At 37.9% G+C, this 25,834-nt stretch overlaps 1 protein-coding gene across 1 annotated transcript; it reads left to right on the forward strand.

The window, feature by feature from the left end:
• The first annotated feature begins 857 nt into the window (after positions 1–857).
• Positions 858–9,982, forward strand: LOC131165996 (3-methyl-2-oxobutanoate hydroxymethyltransferase 1, mitochondrial-like). The gene is made up of 5 exons (XM_058124203.1): positions 858–1,411; positions 1,731–1,937; positions 2,030–2,176; positions 9,290–9,343; positions 9,435–9,982. The coding sequence occupies exons 1-5, from the start codon at positions 992–994 to the stop codon at positions 9,696–9,698; spliced, it is 1,092 nt and encodes a 363-aa protein (XP_057980186.1). The 5' UTR covers positions 858–991; the 3' UTR covers positions 9,699–9,982.
• Positions 9,983–25,834: the final 15,852 nt, after the last annotated feature.

Raw genomic sequence — 25,834 nt, forward strand, 5'->3', positions numbered from 1 at the left:
TTCAAAATTAAAACTATATTTAATGTGCACACAAATGGAAAATAAAATTTACATACAATGAAAAATTTCATATGCATTCAAAAATTTAATATGCATTTATCCTTTGGTAAAACAAAATTTAACATTCATTCATCATTTATAAAGGAAAAGTTCAAACATGAAAAAAAAAAAAAAAAACCGCTAACCTGAATTTGAGAGTTCCACAATAATGTTTCAAATCACTAAATTGACTTTAATATGAACTAATTTAATATACAAAAATACCATTTCTATTTCAAACTAATACAAACTTTTTAGAATTTCAACTCAAATTTCATATTACAAAAAATTAGGATTTTTAACAACGTTGAATGTGAGAGAATATATCTCATTTTTGTTCCTTTTATAATGCTCTCCCAACATTTACTTGCACTTCGTAGGCAGAACATTTGTATTATACAATCTGAATCACAGCGGTCACCTGCAAAATCCCACCGTCAAAAAAGTTGACTTTGTATCGCCTCCCTCTTTGCTCTCGATTCTCCTCTTCGAACACAGAGAAAGAGGAAAAAGAAGATGAAATATAACTCAGTAAAAAACGTTATTTGGTATAGTATCTTTTAATGACCATGCGTCACTTGTGCTTTTATGTTTATATTAAGAAACGTTGGATGATTCAATGTCTTTTGTTAAAAAAATGTGGAGTAAACTAGTGTTTTTTTCTTTTTTTAAGGGCATAAATTTGGGAAATAGAATTTTTAAAATAAGTTTAATTAAAATAATATTATATTCGGGGGAACAAAAAAAAACTCAAAATATTAAAGCAGCGTTTGAATAAAATTTTCTTACTCCAAAGCAGTGAAGCAGCCATGTCATTTGCTTCGTTCATTCATTCCTTTGCGGGTGGGGCAGCAAAAACAGCTTCCTCACCGACTCCAATCCATTCATTTTTTAGTTTATTCAAGCATTGGTCACAAAATCAGTATTCGCGAACCCTCAGCCCTCCTCAGAAATGGTCTTCTACTCCACCCTCTCATCAAATGCTTCTCGCATGATCCGACGCGCCTCACTCCTGACCCACCTCAAGTGCATGAGCAATCTCCCTCAAAACACTGTCTACGGTGGACCCAAGCCCCAGAACCCATCTCAGCGAGTGACCCTCACCCACCTCAGGCAGATGTACCGCAGGGGCCAGCCCATCGCCGTCGTCACCGCCTACGACTACCCCTCCGCGGTCCACCTCGACACCGCCGGCATCCACATCTGCGTTGTCGGAGACTCCGCCGCGATGGTCGTCCACGGCCACGACACCACTCTCCCCATTACCCTCGACGAGATGCTCATTCATTGCCGCGCCGTCGCCCGCGGCACCAATAACCCCCTCCTCGTCGGCGATCTTCCGTTCGGCACCTACGAGTCAAGCTCTCAGCAGGTATTGTTCAAATATTTATAATTGTTCACGACAATTTTTTTTTTCCCCGATTTTAATGTGGATCGTGACCATTTTATTTTTATTTTTATTTTTTTTCCAATTTGCTACTTTTGATAAAGGATGTGTTAGACCCTTTTGCTCTGCTCTTTGGCAGAATATTCAATTGTACGAATCATTCCCAAATTCTTTTTAAATTCTTAGAATACTTTAGACATTCATGCCTGTTCAATTAAGATTTTCTAGTTTTGATCTTACTGATTCGAGTTCGGGTTTAAATGTTCAACGGTGGTTGATGTGTTGCAGTTTGGATTTTGAGCAGGCAGTTGATACTGCGATTAGGTTTCTGAAGGAAGGAGGAATGGATGCAATAAAATTGGAAGGAGGTTCGCTTTCAAGAATCACGGCAGCAAAAGCTATTTTTGATGCTGGTGTTGCAGTCATGGGGCATGTGGGACTTACTCCTCAGGCTATTAGTGTTCTTGGGGGATTTAGACCTCAGGGGAAAAATGTTGCTAGTGCTGTCAAGGTCTCTCTCTCTCTTTCCAGATAGAGGCACAAGCATCTATATCTTTGCTTGCTTCACCTTCTTGTTCAATTGAATTGGTTTGCCCTGTGCAGGTTGTGGAGACTGCACTAGCATTGCAAGAAGCTGGATGTTTCTCTGTTTTACTGGAATGTGTGCCTCCAGCTGTGGCTGCTGCTGTGACTTCTGCTATTCAAATCCCCACCATTGGCATCGGAGCTGGGCCTTTCTGCAGTGGACAGGTTAGTGTATTTAGTTCTCTCTGTTCTTTCTAACGGGAATAGGTGAATATTGTTGATTTGAATTTCATTATATTTTGGATTGATAGCTGTATGAATGATTATATATTTACAAGAAGTGCTTTTATATATTTATGATGTAAATAAGCCATAATTTTTTAGTTTTATATTGTTATTTTTATGGATTCTATACGTAGTGCTACTGCCGTTGTGTTCTTGAATTTTGCATTGTTATATTGTTAAGATTGCTCCTTTGTGACCGATAGATCACGGGTTCGAATCCAAGGAAACAGCCTCTCTGCATAAAAAGTAGGGGTAAGGCTGCAACACTGTGAAGACCCTCCCCTATCCTCGCATGGCAGAGAGCATGTGGCCCAGGGACGGCCTTGTATTGTTGCAAGAGTTCATGCTCAGTGGTTCATTGAATAAGGTCTAGTTGTTTATTTATTTTTGTTATTTTTATGGATTCTACACATTGTAGTTTTTCTTTGAGAAGTACCCAAATTACTGCCTGTTAGTGAGTGGCTAGAAGAATGGTGTAACAGTGATTAGCTCCAATCCAAAAAGTTGGACTGGGTTCTTCAGTAGCTTGGTGGTTCATTGAGGAATGTTGTGAAAATCATGTCCTAGTAGTACCTCTATGAAATTCATGACCTGCAGTTGGTCTCCGAGTGAACATGTTGTCTGAACCAATGATGATTCTTTCCTACTTGGGACTGTCAACAGCTTAAATGATGTTAAACTGTTGCAGCCTTGTTCTATGATTCTGAGTCATTAAGGTTAAGCATGGATTGGGTTATGATTCTCTTGTTATGCAGCCTTCAGGCTCTAGGAGCATCTTTTTTATGGGACTTATAAAGCCCGCAATAGACAGCATTCTTCCTATTCGTTTTTTCCAAAAAAAAAATTAAGTTCCCGTTCCTTCCCTATTCTAATAAGTATTTGTCAAGTTGTGTTTCCAACTAATTTCTTGGAAGAACAACATTCGTATAGGCTTAACTCATGAACTTTTGTAGAACATTTACTTAAATGTTTGTATCCTATTCTGCTATAAGAATGCCCCAAAAGAAGCTAATGTCCCATGCTTTCTAATAGAAGTTAATTGGAGCATTTTGAGGTTGATCGTATATGCTTGAACTTGATTGCCTATCCAATTTCACTCTCATTTTCATGGAAACCTTAATTTCCTCTTTCAGTCAGAAGGGGGCACAACCAGATTTTTTGTGATGTCAAGTTGCTGTTCTTTTTTGTATGTGTTTTCTTTTAACTTTTGTGATGGAATCATGGTGTGTTGGGTGTTAGAGTGTGGCTCATATGGGTTTGGCAGCTGCACCACCCAGCAGCTTATGTTGATATTGCTGAGAAGACCAACAGCTCTCCACCAAACAGCTGCCTACCCTGTTGAATTGCAGCTGCCTTGTTTGACTTCCTCCCCCTCCCATATGTGTATATATATGTGAAAGTTGTGTGGTTGTGTGTGTGCAGTAGAGGGCTGTGTTGTGTGCGTGCAGAGAGCTGTGTGTTGCAAAGAGGTGTGGTGTGTTGTGTGTGACGCAGAGTGAATCCTTGTAGAGAGAGTGAGAGAGGAGTTGAGGGCAGTAGCCTCCTCCTTCTCCTTGTATAATTCTCTCGGCGGTTATAGTGGATTTTGTGCTCTCCCGTGGACGTAGGTCACAGTGGACTGAACCACGTAAATCTGGTCTCGTATATTGGTTGCGTAATTTTGCTTATGCGATTGTTGCTCAAGGATCATTTCCCAACATATGGTATCAGAGTTAGGTTGGAGCAAAATCGATAGATCGAAGAAAAATTCCCAGGTTTGAGCCTCTGCCCAGTAGCTCGAAACTCGATTTTGAGATCACCAAAACATTCCTCTTGTCGAGACGAAGCCAACGGTGGTAACAGGAGCTCAAACGGAGCTTGGACAACAATGCACGCACTCACACGCGCCATCGGCGGAAAAACCGCGTTGCCACGCACTCTCACGCGCTGACATCTGATCAAGAAAGAGCATCACGCGCGCCCATGTGCCGGTGAAAGTCCAGCGCACGTTCGGAGGTTGAAGATGCTGACGTCAGCGGCTACGTAAACGTTGAGTCAGTGCTGCGTTAGCAAGTGTTAGCCACACCATCAGGCCATGTCAGCGCTGAGTCAGCTGTACAGTCAACAGCCACGTCAGCAATTGGGATCCACAGATGCGTCAGCTGGTGGGCCTCGGCGCCACGTCAGCAGTGGGCCCGTGCCACGTCAGCAAGTGGGCCCTAGGACATGTCAGTAGGTGGGGACCACAGCGCCACGTCATTAGACAGCGTCAGTAATGGCGTTAGTGGCCAATAACTCCGTCAGGGATCGGCCATTTTGGAGCCATTGGCGGTGTCCATTTTGTGAGGTTCAGAATAGAATGGTAGGTGTTGACACTTCAAAGTTTAAGGTGGAGAAGTTTGATGGGCGGAACAACTTCAGTTTATGGCAGAGCACGGTGAAGGATATTTTGGTTCATCAAGGTTTGATCAAGCCGTTGATCGGGAAGAAGTCGGATGATTTCAAAGATGATGATTGGACCGAATTGGAGATCAAAATAGTTAGCACAATCCGATTGTGTCTGGAAAATGAAGTTAAATATTCGGTGTTATATGAAACCTCACCAATGGAGCTCTGGAAAAAATTGGAGCAAAGGTATATGTCGAAGTCCCTTACCAATAAATTGTTTCTGAAGAAGAAACTATATCAAATGAACGAGGGAAGTAGTCTTTTTGATCACATAAATGATTACAACAAGATTTTGACCCAGTTGTTGAGCCTCGACATAAAAATTGATGAGGAGGATAAGGCATTTCTACTATTGTCATCTCTACCAGTTTCATTTGATGGTTTGGTAACTGCATTGCTCGTGGGGAGGGATACCTTGAAGTTGGATGATGTGATGGTATCACTTCAAGATTCTGAAACATTAAGAAAGCCGATTGTGACGTCTCGTGAGCAAGTTTTGGTAGCTAATAGTGAGAGACAAGGAAGTAAAGATCGAAAGCTCGGAGGTAAACATTGGTGTTCAAAATCAAGAGGACTAGATACGAGTGAGGTAGTATGTTGCTGGTGTGATTAAAATGGGCACTTCAAGAGGGACTGTGAAGATTGAAAAAGATATGAAGAAGAAAAGAAGATACGGGATGGTGTCAATGTATCGGAGCATGCCGCATGGCATGGTAATGATGACGTCCTTGTAACTACGAGCAGCTTACATCGACAAAATCGAAGAAATGTGCAGTGTCCATATTGCAAGACGCACGACCATATGAAGAGAGAGTGTCGGAAATTGATGAGAAAGAACATGAATGCTCATGGCAGTCCAAACGATGATGGATGAGTTTTGGACTCTGGGAGTTCAGTTCATGTTTGTTTTAAAAAAGAATTTTTTCATTCTTTCAAAGAAGTTCGCGGTACGATATCACTCGTTGATGTGTCTTCATGCGATGTCAGAGGGATTTGATCTGTGAAGCTGAAAACGCCTGTTGGAGCGGTATGTATTTTGGATGACGTAAACTTCGTTCCAAGGATGCGAAGAAATTTGATCTCCCTTAATCGGTTGGATTCTAAGGGTTGCCAAATCTCTGTCGTAGGTGGAGCTATGGAGGTGACCCGACGTGACTCAATGATATTTACTGGGAAGGAGTCTCGTGGACTGTATCAATTGATGGGAACCACAGTGGTTGGTGGTCTGATCTCAAATGATGATAGCGGTACGTCATCAGAAACGAACAGACGAGTTCGGTTTGCCGATGAAGAAGGCGGTACTCTTTGCATGGTTCAGATGTTTAAACCAAGTTATGAAGACTTGTCTTGATCAAGTTCGTATCAAGGTGGAGCTGTAAAATTGGGAGTTGATACTCACCAAGGTAGAGATTGTTAGGGTGTGGCTCGTATGGGTTTGGTAGCCGCACCACCCTGCAGCTTATGTTGATATTGCTGGGAAGACCAGCAGCCCTCCACCAAACAACTGCCTACCATGTTGAATTGCAGCTGCCTTGTTGACTTCCTCCCCCTCCCATATGTGTATATATATGTGTGAGTTGTGTGGTTGTGTGTGTGCAGCAAAGAGTTGTGTTGTGTGCGTACAGAGAGCTATATTGTGAGAGTGCAGAGAGCTGTGTGTTGCAAAGAGGTGTGGTGTGTTGTGTGTGAGGCAGAGTGAATCCTTGTAGAGAGAGTGAGAGAGGAGTTGAGGGCAGTAGCCTCCTCCTTCTTGTATAATTCTCCCGGTAGTTATAGTGGATTTTGTGCTCTCTAGTGGACGTAGGTCATAGTGGACCAAACCACGTAAATCTGGTCTCGTATATTCGTTGCGTAATATTGCTTATGCGATTGTTGCTTGTGGATCACTTCCCAACATTTTTTTTTTGGGGGGGGGGGGGGGGGAGTTTAAATGCACCAAACCATTTGAACTGTTTTTTTCTGTGAAATAAGGGACAGAAGTACAAAGTTGGTGAAATTAGTAAAAGCAATGTAAATATTATTCCCATATTCCCCATTACCCACACCAACAAATGGGGGAAAAAGGAAACAAAAGTGAAGAACAAAGGAAAGAGGATGTCTAAAGGTTCGGGACAAGCATTTAGATCTTTCTTGGCGGAAGCTAGAAAAGCCATTCATCCTTGAATCATTTTCCTATGCATAAGTTTAGGGGTCATTTGGTATTAGTGTAAAAATTATGCAAATGAAAAACAAAAAGAAAAATTAAAAATTGAAAACTAGCAATTTGATTAATATTTTCAAAACTAGATCAAATACAAACAATGGTTTTAAATAAAGGTCGTGACCGTTACGTAATGGTTTTTTGGGTTACTGATACCGTTACACACCACGAAATCGGTGGGAAGAAAAATCACGGCCGTAGCGGCTGTTACGGACCGTGACCATTACGTAAAGGCCACCACGGCCGTTACACAACCGCTACAGGACTGTTACACCAAAAAAATATTTTATTTTTTTACTTTCTCTTCTCATTTTTTCCCTCTCCTTCATATATCATTCTCAATATACCTAGTGGCAAGAGGGGGGAAAAGATTATAATGAGGATGACAATGATACAAAATTTACTATTTCTTTAAATACTCACAATAAATGCATTAATTAACAACTTGAAAATACTAACTTATAAGGAAAATATTTTATTTTTAGGAAATATTTTATTTTGATAATAATAGTAATGTGATATTTATGTTCTATATTTTTCAACGTCATGCTTCTTTTTTTTCAAACTATTTTATATTTGTATTATTCGTATGTCTTATGTGTCTAATAGACTAATGGAGTGTATAATGTATTTTGTTTTATTAATTAATTTAGCACACATAAGAATTTATCACAAATAAGAACAATGAGAAGTATAAAAAAAAATGGCACACACACACACATGTAATTTTTCTTTCAATGGTGGTTTAAAACAAATGTAAACTTGTTGCCCTTACAAGATAACTTAGTTACACAAACTAAAGGATCCAAAATACACAAACTCTTTTTAATAAGGGCTAAAAGTTTAAAACATGCAAGTACGCTAATATGCACAAGGTTGTGCATGCTTCAAAAAAATTCATGGCTGTTACACCCGCTTCCCGTTATGTAACATTCGCTACTCTAGCTTCCCATTACACCCATTACCGTTACGTTACGCTACCCGCTACTGCGATTTAAAACCATGAATACAAAACCCTATAGAATTCATGTTTATTTTTGCCGTTGAATCAAATAACAATTAAAAATTTACGAAAATGTAAAATAATATAAATAAAAAAATATTATAATAAAAATAGAAATTAATTATTATATTTTTTAAATTGACCTTTTAGTACTCCAAGAATAATTTTATGGTACATGACAATTGAAAAATGGTAAAAATGCTTTTTGAAAGCACTTCTATTTATTTTTTTATAAATTTGTATAAATTTTATGTATATTTTTTTAAAATGTATATTAAATTTACATGGTCATTTTATTTTAATTTAATTAAAAATATTATACTGAATAAATTATTTAATTCTTAAAAATCAATTCTGGATATGGAATACCGTGGCCATCACAACAACTGAACTGGTCTTCAATTTTTGTGAAAGAGAAAATGAGCAACATGCATAAACCCACATAGTGATGATATTAACCAGCCCCTGACTTCCTACGCTCAGGCTAAAACTATGCTTGTTACTTGGTTACTTACCCACATATTTACATACACATGCATGTGCACACCAAGGAAAAAAAACCAGAGTGAAATGTTTCCTTTTGAGATGTGTAAACCGAAATACAGTGAAGGTCCTGTTATAATGGATATAATCTCCATCAATATTCCACCTGTTTTCTTGTCGTGCGGGGCCCAATATGGAAGTTTGCTACAAGCAAAAGAGTGCTTAGGTTGTGTTGATTGTCAAATATATCAGTCTAAAGATTCCTCCCAAAGAGCGATTCAATTTCCTTACCCTACAGTTGAGAGCTTTGATTCCAAGCCTTGGATTTAGATTTGTGTGGATTTGGAAAAAATACTGTACAAAATATATTGAGTTTCATCCAAATATATGGCCCAAAATCTATGCTTCTAAACACTCTCTAATGCTATTTAAATTTCCCTTGGTATGATGGGTTCTATTTATTTTTCTCACCGTAATCTCTGTCAAAAAAGACAAAACACTATAACTATGACCTGCTTGGCCAATAACCTCGTCAATCATCAATTTCATTCTGATGGTTCACGGTGAAGCTGTCATTAGGTCCATCACCAATTGCAATTTGTTCCTGTAACATGGATGATTTAAACGTCCATCTGCAGATTCTAACTTCTCCAGAGCAGAGTCCCAAGCTGGATATATCAATTTTACAGGATCTCGAATTATGTGCCCTTCTCCAATTGTTGAATGCTGGAAATTCTTTGCTTATCTTATTTTCTGGTTCAATTTTTTTCATGGTGTAAAACCCTTGCTATTTCCATCATTTTGTCAACCACGCTTTAACTTATGAATCCTTTTTCAATTTTTCTTCTTTTTGTTCTGCTACTTTAATACAAAAATGGCCGACCACATTATTCACACAGGCAATTAATTTTATTCTAAAGAAATCTCTATTTTAATCCAGGCGCTGGTTTATCACGATCTAGTGGGAATGATCCAACATCCGCATCACGCCAAGGTAATAATCCCAATATCACAGTAGTTTGATGATTGATCATGATTCTAGCTGGGAGCAGTTTTGCTGAAGAGACTGTTTTACTGTTTTGCAGGTTGCACCAAAGTTCTGCAAACAATTTGGACATGTCGGAGACGTCATCAACAAAGCTCTTCTGGAGTTCAAGGAAGAAGTGATGAATGGTTCATTCCCTGGCCCTGCATACAGCCCATACAAAATCAGTGCTGCCGATGTTGACAGTTTCTCGAATGAGTTACAAAAGTTGGGTTTGGACAAAGCAGCATCTGCAGCTGTTGCTGCGGCTGAGAAGATTGAGACAGCCAAATCGCCTGATGATGGAAATCCCAAAACTAACTGAACATGGATATGCTCCAGCTGTTGTCCTTCTCACTGTTTGTTCACTGGTGGTTTCTCACTCGGTTTAGGGTCAAATAGTGAGATTGCACTGCAGCAGCAATTATGGGTATCAACAATACTCAGCCTGCTCAAGAATAAATATATGTTACACAAGAATATTTTTTGGAAAAAGAATAAATATCTGTTACACAAGAATATTTTTTGGAAAAAGAATAAATATCTGTTACACAAGAATATTTTTTGGAAAAAGAATAAATATCTGTTATACAAGAATATTTTTGTTTCCATGTGTGGTCTGTTACAAAGAATATTCTGCTTTATGTATATAAAGAGCAGCCGGTATTGAATAAAAAATCAAGGAAGAAGAAAACATAAATTGAACAAAAATTCTATTCAATTTTTCTCTATTTTCCTATTCATTCTTTGCTTCATTATTTCTGTTCATTCTCTGTTTCATTAGAGAGTATCAGAGCAGTTTTAGGACTCACGTCCATTTTCTCCGGTCTTCACTCCGCCGCTCATAGAGCCTCTTTCCATGGCTGAAACTCCTGTTGTAGCGATTTCTTCCCCTCAATCTTCTGCTATCTCGCTTCCCTTTCCCATCAACTTGATTACTGCAAAATTAAACAATGACAACCATCTTCTGTGGAAGGCACAAATCATGCCTTGCCTCAGAGGACAGAATTTATTCAGGTATATTGATGGCTCCATTGTTCCCCCCCAATAGCTCGATGAAAGTTCCAAATCAACCTCTGCTTTCCTAGCTTGGCAACAGCAAGATCAAGCCATCATGGGTGTCCTCATTTCCTCTCTCTCTGAAACTTTGATTGCACATGTTCTAGAGACATCCTCTTTTTCTGAAGTGTGGGATATCCTCAAAGATTTATTTGCTGCAAAATCGCAAGTTAGGATCATGTAAGTGCAGCTGCAACTCACTACCTTAAAAAAGGGTTCATAGTCCATTGTTGATTACTATAGACATGCCAAGCTCCTCCAGGATAATATTGCTATGGTTGGTAAAACCTTATCATATTCTAAATTCATCACGTTTCTCTTGGCTGGCTTAGGCACAAATTTTGATTCAATAGTTACCTCCATTACTACTCGTGTGATCCCCTCACTCCAACTTAAGTCTATAGTCATCTCCTCACTCATGAGAGATTAACTCATCAGAGTACTAGTCTTACGGGGTCTCCTAAGTTCTCTGCTAATACCACTCAGAAACAATTTGGCAACAATTCCTTTTGAGGTCGTGGTTTCTCTCATTGCAAGAGTAGTTTCAGAGGGCGTGGTGATTGTGGCAGAAATGGTGGTCGTGGTTTTCCTCCCTCCTCACCCTTATTTGCATATAACCGACCCACTTGTCAAGTGTGTCACAAGCAAGGCCATACAGCCACCACATGCTACCACAGGTTTGATTTCAGTTTTCAATCCCCTCCTCCACCCTCCCTCTCGGCCCATTTCACTTCAGGACCACATTACACTCAACCACCTCCCACCCTTGCAAACACCAACTGGTACCTTGATTTCGCTGCTACCCATCACTTCACACATGATTTTTCTAACATTTCTCTTAATCCGTCCGAGTACAAGGGTGATGAACAAGTCCGTGTAGGTGACGATACTTTTCTTCCCATACATCATGCTAGCAGCTCCACCTTCTCTTCCACTCATGGCAATCTTCTTCTCTCAAAACTCTATCATGTCCCTTTGATTTCTAAGAATTTAATTTCTATCTGAAAATTGTGTGAAGATAATTCTCTGTATTTTGAATTTCACCCTTCATTTTTTTGTGTGAAGGATTTCCGATCCCAGCAAGTTCTTCTTCAAGGCCCTACTGAAGATGGCATGTATGTGTTTCCACAATCATCTCCTTCTCCTCAAGCAAATGTTGGTAAACATGTCTCCTCATTTCAATGGCATATTCGGCTAGGTCATCCCTCCATGCAACTAGTTGACAAAATAATTTCACAAGTGTCTCTGCCTATTAAGTTATCTTCCTCCTCGAGTTTATGCTCCTCGTGTTGCAAGGCCAAACCCCACCAACTACCATATGGCAGATCCTCCTGTAGATCACCTGCTCCTCTTCACCGTATATTTTCAAACGTTTGCACCAATGCTTTCTTATGGTGGTTTTAGATATTATTTTTCTTTTGTTGATGACTATAGTAGGTTTACTTGGATTTTTCCATTAAAATGTAAATCCGATATAGTCACAGTTTTTCTATCTTTCAAGTGTCATGTAGAAACTCTCTTTAATACAAAAATTCGTTCATTAAAATCCAATTGGGGTGGAGAATTTAGATCTCTTAATAATGTGTTACAATCTTTCAATATTTTTCATCGCATTTCTTGTCCCTATGCTTACTCACAAAATGGTTCAGTCGAAAGAAAACACAGACATATTGTGGAAACAGGTATTGCACTTCTTGCTCATTTTTCTTAACCTCATTCTTACCGGTCCAATGCCTTTGTCACTGCTGCTTTCTTAATTAACTGACTTCCTACTCCCACTTCAAATAACAAATCACCATTTGAAGTTCTATTTCATCAAAAACCAAATTACATGTTTTTAAAAAATTTTGGTTGCTAATGCTGACCTAATCTTAGACCATATAATCATCACAAAATGAGTTTCAGTTTTCTCCCGTGTGTATTCCTTGGATATAGTTCTTCTCACCATGGCTATATGTGCTTCCATATTCCTACTGCAAGAATGTACATCTCAAGGGATGTATTGTTTGATGAAAACAAATTTCCATTCTTTGCTTCTAATTCAGGTCCATCTCAAGATTGTCCATCTCGGCCCAACTTATCCAACATTCCTTTACCCTTCCTTTCTCTATCTCATTCTCATGGGTCTTCTTATTTTCCTAACCAAAGCTCAACTTGGCCCAAACCATCTCCCAATCCCATTATCATTCCGTTATCAACTCATTCTCCTACTCTTGGCCCACGATCCCACCTTTTTTTAGTCTTACCCAAATCCTCTCCAACATCAAGCCCATCCATTACCTCATCTAGGGCACCCTTCAAATCACACTCTCTAGAATCCTCTTTCCCCATCGCGACCCCCTCCTTTGAGATCCATTCCATCTCTGTTCAACCCATGCAAACTAGAGCCAAAGCCAATAAAACTTGCCCCAAAATAAGGACTGATGACATCGTTTGATGGCCTTTGCCTCACGCCCATACCACTTCCACTGCTATTCCAGAGAAACCCACCTCTATTAGTCAAGCCTCTAAATTTCTCGAATGGAGGCTTGCGATGCAGCTTGAATTTGATGCTCTTATGTCCACAAATACTTGGTCACTAGTTCCTCCTGCCTCTAATCAAAATATATTTGGTTGTCAATGGATTTTTAAGACCAAGCACCTGTCCAATGATTCCATTGAACGAAGAAAGGCGAGAGTGGTAGCTAAGGGTTACATTCAACTTGAAGGCTTGGACTACAATGAAACGTTTAGCCCTGTGATCAAGCCAACTTCCATCAGGTTAGTCCTCTCCACTGCAGTCTCTTTTGGTTAGCCAATTCACTAGTTGGATGTCCAAAATGCTTTGTTTTTTCATGGGACTCTTGATTAACATGCATTTATGACTTAGCCACCTAGGTTTATACACCCTCAATTTCCCCACTATGTATGCAAACTCAATAGAGCTTTATATGGCTTTAAACAAGCTCCACGCGCTTGGTATGTGCGACTCAGCTCTCAGCTACTAGAGTTGGGTTTTGTTATTTCAAAATTAGACACCTCACTATTCATTAATATTTATCGACATTAATCTGTGGTTGTATATTTCCTTGTCTATGTCGACAATATAGTGCTTACTGACTCAAATTTGAGTGTTTTAGCTCACCTCATTTTTGTTTTAAGCACTAATTTTCCCCTTAAGGATTTGGGGGATTTACATTATTTCTTGGGTCTTAAATGTCGCCGTGATTCTAATGGACTCATGCTTTCTCAAAGGAAATATATTTTGGATTTGCTCAAGAAGATGAACATGTTGAACTATAAGCTAGTTAGCAGCCCTATGTCTCCTTCCACTAAGTTGTCGGCTGTTGACTCCACCTTTGTGGCAGATCCTACTTTATATCGAAGTGTAGTGGGCAATTTGCAGTACTTGCTCTTTACTAGGCCAAATTTTGCTTTCTATGAGTGTTAAGTGTATTTTACGCTTCTTAAAACATACTCTTCATTATGGTTTATTTCTTCGACCATCTTCTACTCCATTTCTAGCTGCATACTCTTATACAGACTGAGCAAGGTGCCTAGATGACATAAAATCGACTGGTGGCTATTGTGTCTTTTATGGAAACAACTTGGTTTGATGGAGCTTAAAGAAATAATCTACTATCGTCAGATCAAGTACGGAGGCAAAATATAAGGCTCTTGCTTATGCCACTTATGAGCAAGGACTTAAATTTCGATTTCGATGGAAATTTCGATGGTCTCAATTTACGGAAATTTCAATGGAAATTTCGATTTTGATTTTGATTTAAATAAATTATGGAAATTTATAGTAAATGATGGAAATTTACAATAAAACTTTAGGAAATATTAGAATAAATGATATGCTTAATATGGTATCAAAATACATTAAAAAAAATGCATATATGACAAGTTTCTAGTGTGTAGGATATTAAACTGCATATCATGAAACAAACTATGAACTGAAGAACATTCAAATGATTATAAAGTTTTGAAGCTATTCCTTTAAGATTTAAGGCAACAAATTATCATTTAAACAACTACATTTTCAATAAAAATTATACATTTAATAATCTAATACCACATGGACTTTCTTGGTGGCTTAAAGTCATCTCTCTTATCCCTATCATTAGGATTTCGAGATGACATATATTATTTACAATAATCACTTCATGTCATATAATTTCCAAAATATTGAGTATAGGTGTACATGTGTTGTTCATACTCCTCCATAGTCATTTGGTTCATGGCTGTTTCTACTCGACCCGAAGATCTTTGTGTGCAAGGATTTCTTCTTGCAGGTTCTACTTGTTGTGTATGTCCATAGGATTGTTTTGCATTTGCATACTGGTCATACTCATACCCATATTCTTGACCTGTTTGTCCATACCTATAGACCTGTGGTTGCTAATTTCTATATTGTTGTGTCTGCTCATTTGCATATGAAAACGGTTGGCCATATATAGATTGTGAGAAGCTATTATGTGTAGATTCATAACCACCATAAATATTAGAGTCATGCGCTGTTCATATACTTATAGATTCCATACTAAAGGAAAAGGTATCCTCTTTTATTTGATGCATCTTCCCTTTTCCTTTTCTACAACTGTACTGCCTATTAACTAGACGTGTTTCTCTTTGTGGACCCTCATCTTCTAGTTGGGAAGGACGTGTATATTCCACTTTTGGTCTATAATCTTGCCATCCTTCATTTCCTTCATAGTCCTCACCATCACCACCTTGCTCACTGCTACCGCTGGGGTTAGATCCGTCACCACCAACATCATCGTCGTCATTATCATCATCACCACTAGAGGGAATAGTGGATGAAGTTCCATATCTAGATCCAAGCTTCATTTGTGAATCATCAGTACTAAATATTACTTTTTCTATCATTACCTGATTAACATCAATGCCAAAGTCATTTTGTGCATGCTTGGCCATTTTTTGATGGGGACTTTTGTCTCGTTCATCAAGATGGGATGGCCTAATCCATTGAAAAAGTGGATACTCATTCTCATCACCCAATTCAACTAATATGTCAAGAAGGTCCAGGGGATCTTGTTCAGCCACTTTGTTAATTTCGACCTCTATATCTCTTATTCAAAGTTTCATGTTGTAATAACAAAAAACAAGTTGCTGAAGTTTGGCGTAGGCTAGTCTATTTTTTTGCTTTGTGTGAATGAGGGCAAATGTGCTCTAATTTCATTCACAAGTTGATGAAGATGCGGTTTGTGACAAAATGAGCAATGCTAGCTTTCTTAGGATTGGAGCACTTGATAAATACATCATCCACCAATCAGCTGTGCAAGATGTTTTAAGAACACAAGTTAGTACTTAGTAGATTGCACTTGAAGTTTGTAATTTTGTATTGTATATTTATATATAAATACTTACCAGGTGCCATGGTTGCCCTAGCTGCTTTAGCAGTTGCTTCTCCAAAGCTTCTTTTAGCATCTCTAAATATAATAATCTAGAAAAAATATTGTTATTGAATAATTAAACATGGATTAAGACTTATTTTATTTAAATTTTTTAAAAAATATACCTCATTTCCAATTTGATCCAAGCCCGAGGAATGTGGCTCAAGGGTGTTAAAAACTTTGTGAATTGCATCAAGAAAATAAGGATCTTCCCCAACACCTTCTTTGTATTGACATTTTGGATTTAAGAAATAAGCTGCCAATCTAATAAAGTAAAATATAAATATGTAATAAGTATTTTGATATATGAATTTCTTGAAATTTATAAATATTTTATACCTGCTGCATGAAGAGGATGTTCAAGGGTTCTTTCCCACCGATTATTGATGACTTTGAGAATCCATTTTGCACTCTTTGCACCTATTTTAATGGCCTCTTTCATCACCCTTATTGCTTTAAACACAACTCCTAATGTTGGCCACACTTAACTATCAACTATACGCAATACTGGATATATAGGCTCATAAATGTTACAAACTTTTGTCACTCTATCCCAAAATTGATGTTTAAGAACTGTACTTTCAATTTCTCTACTCATTTTTGTTTGACTAAGAGCATGCTCAGCCCATTCATCAGATGTGAATAAAGATTTTAAACCTACTTTTTTTTTTTTTTTTTGTATGCTATCAAGTGGAATGTAGTTTGCAGCAAATCGTGTGGCCCCTGGACACACAATATCCCCTTGACAGTGCTCCCTCATTTTAGCAAGCAACCATCCATGATTATACATAAAATTAGTGATCTGTCTCCCCTGCAAGATCACTATGCTTATTGCCTCTCTTTTTTCGTTCTCTTCAAAAATGAGATCAATAGAATGGGCGGCGCAAAAAGTCTAATACAAGTTGAATTTTTTCATTAATTTTAGACCTGCTTTCTAGTAGGCACTACCATTATCGGTCACCACTTGGACAATATGTTGCTTTCCTACCTTTTGCACAACATGTTTTAATAGGAAATATATCTATTCATGGTCTTTTATTTTGTCAGAAGCATCTACCGACTTTAGAAAAATTGTGCTTCATTTTGAGTAAACCATGAAATTTATGATGGATAATTTTGTAGGGTTTGTCCATCCATCATACATTATAGTGCAGCCATATGTAGCCAATTTTTTCTTCACTTCTTCTACTTGGCCTTCCATTTCTTTTACCTCTAAATCAAGGTATTTTATTCTGATTGCATAGGGTGCGGTGGATCAACTCCCGTTCCAGTTGATTGGCAACCCTATACCATGTTTTTAAAATGAGGTGATTTTGCTTTCTTAGGTAGAACATTATCATATATAAAAAACTTTGAAATCGACCTATTCATTTCTTCTTTTATTTTACCTCCTTTGAATAAATTTTTCAAGTTTTTTTGTTTTGTTGCATTTGACTTGTAATATTGAGAAGGCTTTGAAATATATGGCTCTATTTCTGGCTATCTCACACTTTGAGATCGCCTCATTGGAGGTTGCCCTGCACTACTACCAGCCCCTGAACTGTCTCCTTGTTGGCTACCTGCAAACCTACGAGATTGGTCTCTTTCCCATTCCGTCTATTTTGAAGTATAGAATGCTTGACGATACGCAGACCTTTCATAGGAAGAAATGTTAGGCGGGTATGCAATATCGTCAACATCATCAACTTCATCAATTGTTGTGATTGCATCAAGTTCCCACGCAATTTATTTTTTATTTGATCCATTCTTTCTATTTTTTTTTGGCCTTAGCTATTGTTTTTCTTTCTAAAACAATTCTCATTTCCTGCTTAACTTCTGGAGGTACTTTGTCGCAGAATTTTATATTATGCCGAGGGTTGTAATTTGTTAGGTGCATTTTTAATCTTGTTGCACCACTACTCTTTATTTGTATTCCGCAGTATTTGCAAATAAATCCATTCTTTACATTGGACATCGGGTATCCATGTTCTCATGCTGGATCTTGTTTTCTTCCTTTGGACATTTTTGTAGATGATTTTACTTTCCTACAAGGTAACAATGAATCAAAAATTAGGTATTAAATTAGTCAACAATTTTAAAATAAAATTCTTTGAGATGTTTTATTATCAATATAATATTAATAAATAAGACAAACATTAAAATATTAAATTAAAATTACAAAATTTAATGATAATGTACAAAATTACCAATAAATTATGGAGATTAAATTGGTCAAATAAATGAAATAATTTAAACTATATTAAGCTAATAAGTACTTTAATTTATTTAATTACTAGGCTATACTGATTAGGTGTTAAATTACTCTAAATTGTAAAAATAAAAAATAAAAATTTATTTGGATGTTACTCTACAATTTTAAAATAAAAATATTTAGATGCTAAATAAAGATAAATTAATAACTAAGAGAAATATTAAATTATTAAATTAAAATTGCAAAATTATTATTAAGTAATAAATTTTTAAAATGAATATATTTAAATAAATGAAATAATTTATTAATTTATACTATAATAAGACAATAATAGTAAACTATTCTAATTTTATTTAGTTACTAATTTTACTAGTTATTAACTAATTATTTACTATACTAACTTATTATTTAGTATACTAGCAAAATAGTAAGTAGTAACATTAACTAATTAAGGGGTAAATAGTAAATGGGAGAAGAGGGCATTGCTATAAATATATTGGGGGCAAGGGAGCTTTTGATTCAATAAAAAAACTTAAAAGTTAAAACATGTTATTTAAAATATAAACTAGCCTTTAGTTTGCAGCCCTTTTATTTCGTGGAGCTGCTACTGCTCGTGGAGGGAGGGGCGACAGTGGCTTTGGACTCTTGTCCCTCATATTTCGTCTCTCTTCTCTCGATTTCTTGCTCGCAGCTCTGCAAGAGCCTCAACAAAAAGGAAGATTGCAGGCTGAAGTTCTTGCGGCTGGCTGCGATTGTGTGCGACAACAATGGAGGTGGAGGGTGAAGCCGAAGGTTAGAGGCAGAGGCTCGAAGGGTCAGAGCAGGAGGAGATTCCAAGGCTAGGGCTTTTCAGAGTTCGAACTTCAACGGTGGAGGCAGGAGGCAGCAAAAAATTTGGAATCTAGGGTTTTTTTTTTTTTTTGAAGTTTGAAGATGGAAGAAGAAGAAGGCTTTGAGAGTTTGAGGTATGTATCCGCTGCATGGTGTTAATTTATACAAATAAATTGTGTAGTGGTAGCTGTGGAATTATTGGGTTGAATGATAGATCTGCAAAATATCTCTGCGAGATTTTTGTTTTTCACTGTATAAGCTCACGGGTTACACAACGTGCACATTCACATGGGAAAACTAAAAAAAAAAATCTGAGAATACTTAGAACAGCGCTGAAATTCCTCCCTCCCTCCAATTTTTTTTTTCCACATGATTTCCAGAAAATTTCGGAAGAACAATCGAAATTTTCAAAATTTTCAAAATTTCGAACGAAAATTGCCAAAAACTCAAAATTTCGGTCGAATTTTTTCCAAAATCGAATTTGTCTCTCAATTTCCTTTCGGGACCCCTTGAAATTCAAAATTTCGGTCGAAATTTCGACATTTCAACCAAAATTTAAGTCCTTGCTTGTGAGTAACTACAGCTACAATCTCTCTTATCTGAATTAGGAATTTTCTTATCCAAACCGCCTACTCTTTACTCTGATAATTTGGGGGCAGCTTAACTATCCATGAATCTTGTGATGCATTCTCATACCAAACATTGAAATATTGACTATCATTTTGTACGGGATCGAATTCAGGAAAAAGCTCTTCAAGTTTCATTTCTCTCAAGCAAGGATCAGCTTGCTGATATATTTACAAAGCTCTTATCTATTTTTAGATTTTCAACACTTAGATCGAGCCTCACTGTTCTTCCAGACATGCTTGCCTCGTAGGGGTGAATCAACGATACTCAGCGTGCTCAAGAATAAATATCTGTTATACAAGAATATTTTCTATCATACACTATGATGCTTCCATGTGTGGTCTGTTACAAATAATATTCTACTTTATGCATATAAAGAGCAGCTTGTATTAAATAAAAAATCGAGGAAGAAAACAAAAATTCTATTCAATTTTTCTATGTTTCCCTGTTCATTCTATTTCATTATCTCTGTTCATTTTCTGTTTCATTATTGGGCAGTAGTTGTCTGATTACCATACTTAAAATGGGTAAATTTTGCTTGCAACAAATTAGTGCACAGCGGCAGAAATATTACTTCAAGTTGAAAATCATTTTTCATCCCATCGAATAAAGAACAGTTGCTTTTGCTCTTTGTATTTGGGCCATCTTGCTAACAGATAAAATGTATTTGTAGTATCTCAGTTGAAATAAACAGTTCTTTTTCCTCTCTCTCTCTCTCTCTCTCTCTCTCTCTCTCTCTCTCTCTCTCTCTCTCTCCACCCTGAAAGGGGTCATAACCTGTCATTCATTTTTTTTGGAAAAATTACCATTTGATGGTGGGAGTTTTACCAACTTCAATAGGAGCAGCAACTGGTGAAAGTGGGAGACAAAAGAAGCTGATGCAGCAATAAGGTGTGGGATGTTTTTATTCTCCTTGAACTTCACTTTAAGCTGAAGAAAGTATATACTACTGTACATTGAACTTCTCCACTCAGTAAAGCCACTCCACTACTACAGTGTGCCAAAGGATGTCATTCCATCTTGGGAAAATGGGGCCTTTGGAAGGGAAGCATTCTCCCTCTGTTTGGAGAATTTCCATATTGATATGATGACTTCAGCAGTCTCCACAGATTTAAAAGCCTGATCATGTGAGATAATTTGACATTTTATGTAACATTTGAAGCGAATTTGATTAGAAGTTTGTAATCTAAATCTTGAATTTAGATAAATACATTACAAGATTGTATTGAGTTTAATCTAAATTTATGAAAATCTAAATTCGATGCATCATGTGAAATACAATCTTATTGTCTTATCCATGTTGAATTTTTTTTTTCTAACTCAATATAAAATTAAATTTAAAATTTAAAATTTATGCTTTCAAAAATAACTAAGTACGAGGTCATTTAGAAAAATATTAGTCATCTTGAATGGTGCTATTTTGGGCTTTGGTCATGGTTTATGATATGGTAACATTAAGTAATTTTCTAAAGGGAGGATAATATTTTTAACCCCTGTATGTTTATGGGTATTATTTGAGAGGAATTTGTGAATATCAAAACCATATATAAATGCATAAGCCTGTAACACAAGAAGCACAAACTAACAATAATTAGTGTAAAATAAGGCGATAATAAAGAGTAATGATCACAAATTTATAGTGGTAATTTGTTCCACATTTTACATATTGTTGCTGCCAAAAACTAAATGGCTTATGTGGTTGTGGATTAATCTTCAACCGTGACCACTTTTAAGGAGTAAAACATGAATAGCCTGGAGGACCTCGGGTGTACTTCGGGAGATCACTTTGATGATTAAGTCAGGAATCGTGGCAGGTTTATATTGCAATAGTAAGAAAGAAGTGGATGAGGATGAGATGTTTTCCTCCGCTCAAAGTACCCCTTTTATAGTAGAGGAGGCATGCTCTTATTTAATTAAGTATTTACGGGTGCATTATTTTGTTTATGGAGGTTGCAGATTAATTTAAGAGCATTTATGCTATGGAGTAATAGTGGTTTCTGGATTGCGGCCCCTAATTAATATGTCTATTAATCTTGTCTATATCGGTTCCTCCCCCCCCCCCCCCCCCAAAATTTCACTCTCGAATAAAAGAAATTTAATTTAGAAATTCAAGAGTATTTTAGGTCACCTATGATTTTGGCTCAATCTAATTAAGCAACTTATGTGTTATTTGACTCAACCTGGAGCCGTTTAAGCAAACTTATTTCAACACAACTTATTTTTAAAATCGCAACTCAATTCGAGCCATTTGGGAAGTCAAACTCAAATCAAGCCATTTTGAAGAGCTTTGGCTCCATTCATTTGGCTAAATCTTGAGCCAATTTTTGGCTCTATTCAAGCCAGTTTTAGGGGGTTGGCTTAATACAAGTCGGTTTTAAGAGAGGATGGCTAAATCTGAGCTAGTTTCAAGGGGTCGACTCAATCCAAGCCTGTTTCAAGGGCTGATGGATCAATCTGAGCTGGTTTTAAGGGATTGACTCAATCCGAGCTAGTGTTAAAAGGTTGTGAGGAACGGTGTATTCCTAAGAGGGGGGAGGGGTGAATTGGGTATTCTAATTAGGTAATCGTGGATAGATTGACGAAATCTGGTCATTTCATACCGATAAAAGTTGGCAATCCTTTGAGTAGGCTAGCAGATTTGTATATGCATGGATTGTGAAGATAGTACCGATGTCCATAGTATCGGATCGGGATCCGAGATTTACTTCTCAATTCTAGATGAGCTTGCAGGAGGCATTGGAGACGAAGCTTACTTTTAGTACAATGTTCCACCCCCAAACTGATGGACAGTCGGAGAGGACGATACAGATATTGGAAGATATGTTACGAACTTGTGTGTTAGACTTTGGTGGTAGCTGGATACAGTTTATGCCACTTGTAGAGTTCGCTTATAATAATAACTTCCAGTTTAGTATCGATATGGCACCGTTCGAGACTTTGTATGGTCGGAGGTGTCAATCTCCTTTGTGTTGGGATGAGGTTGGTGAACGTCAGGTGTTAGGATCTGAACTCAAGCAGCAGGCGTCTGAGAAGGTAGGTTTGATCCGAGAGAGGATTAGATCAGCTCAGAGTCGACAGAAGAGTTACACAGATGTTCGCCTCAGTGAGTTAGAGTTCGAAGTGGGAGGTAAGGTATTTTTGCGTGTTGCTCCGATGAAAGGGGTGATAAGATTTGAGAGGAAGGGTAAGTTGAGCCCGAGGTTTATCGAACCATTCGAGGTACTTGAGCGAGTGGGTCTGGTAGCCTACAGGATTGCATTACCTCCAGCACTTTTGAGGGTCCATGATATGTTTCACGTATCCATGTTGAGGAGGTACGTGTTGGATCCTTCACATGTTATTAGTTATGATGAGTTGGAAATTAGGTATACTTTAGCGTATGAAGAGATACCTGTTCAGGTTATGGACCGTAAAGTTCAGAAGCTTCGTACCAAAGAGATACTGTTAGTGAAGGTATTGTCGCAAAACCACGAGGTTGAGAAAGCTTCTTGGGAGCTGGAAACGAAAATATGCTGGAAGTATCCACAATTGTTTTGAACACTTGTACATGATCCTAGTGTGGGTTGGGATATGTGGTTAGTCGTCGAGAGTGCGTGTGTATTGTGAACTCCTGAGACAGTCGTATATATAACCACAGTATTCCTCCGCCATAAGTGAGGGTATGTAGGTGTATGTGTATGATGGGGCTACGCTGTAGTGGTCGCCAGTTTTTCTCTAGAGTGGTATATATGTGTTTGATTGTATGTATGAGTCTGTGAATGAGAGATGGCAAATTTCGAGGATGAAATTTTTGTAAGGAGGGAAGATTGTAAGAACCTGAATCGTGATAAGTGGGTTTAAATAATAAGAGAGGGGCATTTTTGTAAAGAGTTCGTCGACGAAGTCAGATTTCGTCGACGAAGTCTTTGTTCTTCTCGTTGACAAAATTCAGAGACTCGTCAACAAGGAGAAGCCGAGGAGTTTCAAAAATCGGGAATATCAGCATTCGTTGATGAATTTCCCGTCTCGTCGACGAGAAGACTATAGGGCCTCGTCGACGAAGGCACCATTTTGTCGCAAGTGGGGCTAGGTCAAAGGGCTATAAATAGGAATTTTCATTACTTCCTCACTAAGAAACTTCAAATATCACTCTCTCTCTCTCTAGAACTCTCCCTACTCTCTAGATTTCTTCACCGATCGTTGCTAGAATCGTAAATTGGAAGTTACCACGAGGATCGTGGAAGGATTCTCTACAAGTTTTACGGATCGGAATCTCGTTTCGGAGATTTTCAAGGTTTGGCAAAAAATCGAGGTAAGGCTTGGTTTTCATTTTTGATCCGGTAGTTTTGTAGGTAACAATCTCGTGAGTATATTCTGTATTGCAATTTGTAGGTTTGGAACTCGGTTTGCTGTTTAGGGGCCTTGGAGTTTGGGATTTGCTATTCGGGGAAAAGGTAAGGGGAACTATGTTTATATCTGTTATTTTTTAAACTGGACTCAGTGGAACTGTGGTTCACGGACCTCTGTGTGTTTTGGCTACTCATTTGGGGGGATCTAATGGGGAAAACTATGGGTTTTTCATTATTACAGTTTTTGAAAAAAAAGGGCGACAAGCTGCATCCTTGGTTTTATTGAAAACCAACTGTATATGTTGATTTATACTGTGATATTGGGATGGTCGTGCCTTGACTTGTTTAAAATGTATATTTTTGGAAAACCATGATTTAGTTTACCAAATGGGTGTGGTTTGTTTGGTTATATGAGCCTGCATGTGTGTGTGATTGTTAAAATGTTAGTAGGAACGCGGTTCCGAATTGTTCCAGGTACTGAGAGTGTCCGACTCTATATCCGATGGCGTATAAAATCGCTGACCATAGATTGGCAAGAATGTCAGGCTCTATGTCCGAGGGCGTGAGCCTATTCCGGAAGATCAGGCCGAAGGGTGTGGATCCACCAATTAGCGCCAGTACGATGCCATGGGAGTCGGGAACTAGCCATGTGCCGGTGGCGCCGTGTTCACGGGTTGGCTATGGGCCCACGTTGTATGTCACGGGCTAGCTTCGGGGCGAAGGGTGTGACAACACCAGGATTGCTGATCATGTGTATGTGTCTGTGTGCGTGTATGCACTGTGGAAACTAGTACTGGATTGCATTTAATTGCACGTATGTTGCATCACGATAACACTCAAATGCCACATACCGATATAATTTGTGTTCTTCCTTACTGAGAGATGTCTTACTCCTGTTGTACGTACATTTTTATAGGTCCTTCGAGTAACTGGAACTAGCATCCTAGTGTAGGGAGCATAGTGGCCGGTGTACTGCGGTTAGTGCTTGGGTAAGTGTTAGGACTGTATTTTTGGTGGGTTGCCATTTTGAGATGTATGTGGGCACCCATTTGTACGTTTTGAGAGAGCTGTGTTCTGCTCTTATATAGACTATGGTATGGTACTGTATATGTTGTTATGGAATGATCTTTTTCCATTGTGTATATGATTGTGTTTGGATGTGTTTAGGGTGCTTGGGAACCCTACGAGGTCAGACCCTCATCCATTGTACTGTATCTTTTGGTGTTTGATCGGATACAAGGACATGTTAGGTTACATTCTCACCCTCGGGTCCCATTTTCGAGTTCGGGGCGTGACAGATTGATTCATTTTTACCGAGAGCAAAACCTAAGTGTTCTTAGAGGGTTTTGCTAATAAGCCTTTCCTAAGAAGACTTGCCTTAAGCTTCTGAGTATTGCATTTGTGTTGCAATCACTTAAGAAGTTTGTATTTGTTTTTTGATTGCGAAAAACGTTTTCAAAAACACTTTCAAATATCTTGTGTGATTTAGATCTACATATTTTGTGAAAAGATATTTGTATTTGTGTTAGTGATCTTTGTTGCAATATTTATACACTCACATATTATTTATTGAATACAAAGATTGCGCATCTTTTGCAAACCAAGCATATACATATTCATGCGATTGAAATATCCTGCTGATTGATATTTTTAAGGCTGCTTGACATCTTTGTGTAAACATGGTTATTTGAATATCTTAAGACACAAAGATTGTTTGTTGATACTCTCACGCACTCATTGTACTGATAGCAAACATATTTGAGAGTTGAAATATAAGATCACACTGAGCTTACATATTGAATCATCTTGTAGTGTTTTTGATTGAACACATTTGGGTACAAATCTGCTTTACGTGAAAGCACTTTTCTTTTGTACCATTTGATTGTAAATCTCAGTGTTTCCACGCATGGTCTGAGGGGGCGGTAATCTAGCTTGGTAAGGATTGGTTGTAAAGGTTGAGGTCAGCCTTGGACTAATTGACCTGGTTTGTATAGGTGTCGCTCCACCCGTTTAAGTGAGCAAGTGA

The sequence above is a fragment of the Malania oleifera genome, chromosome 10 (assembly GCF_029873635.1).
Source record: "Malania oleifera isolate guangnan ecotype guangnan chromosome 10, ASM2987363v1, whole genome shotgun sequence".
NCBI lineage: Eukaryota > Viridiplantae > Streptophyta > Magnoliopsida > Santalales > Ximeniaceae > Malania > Malania oleifera.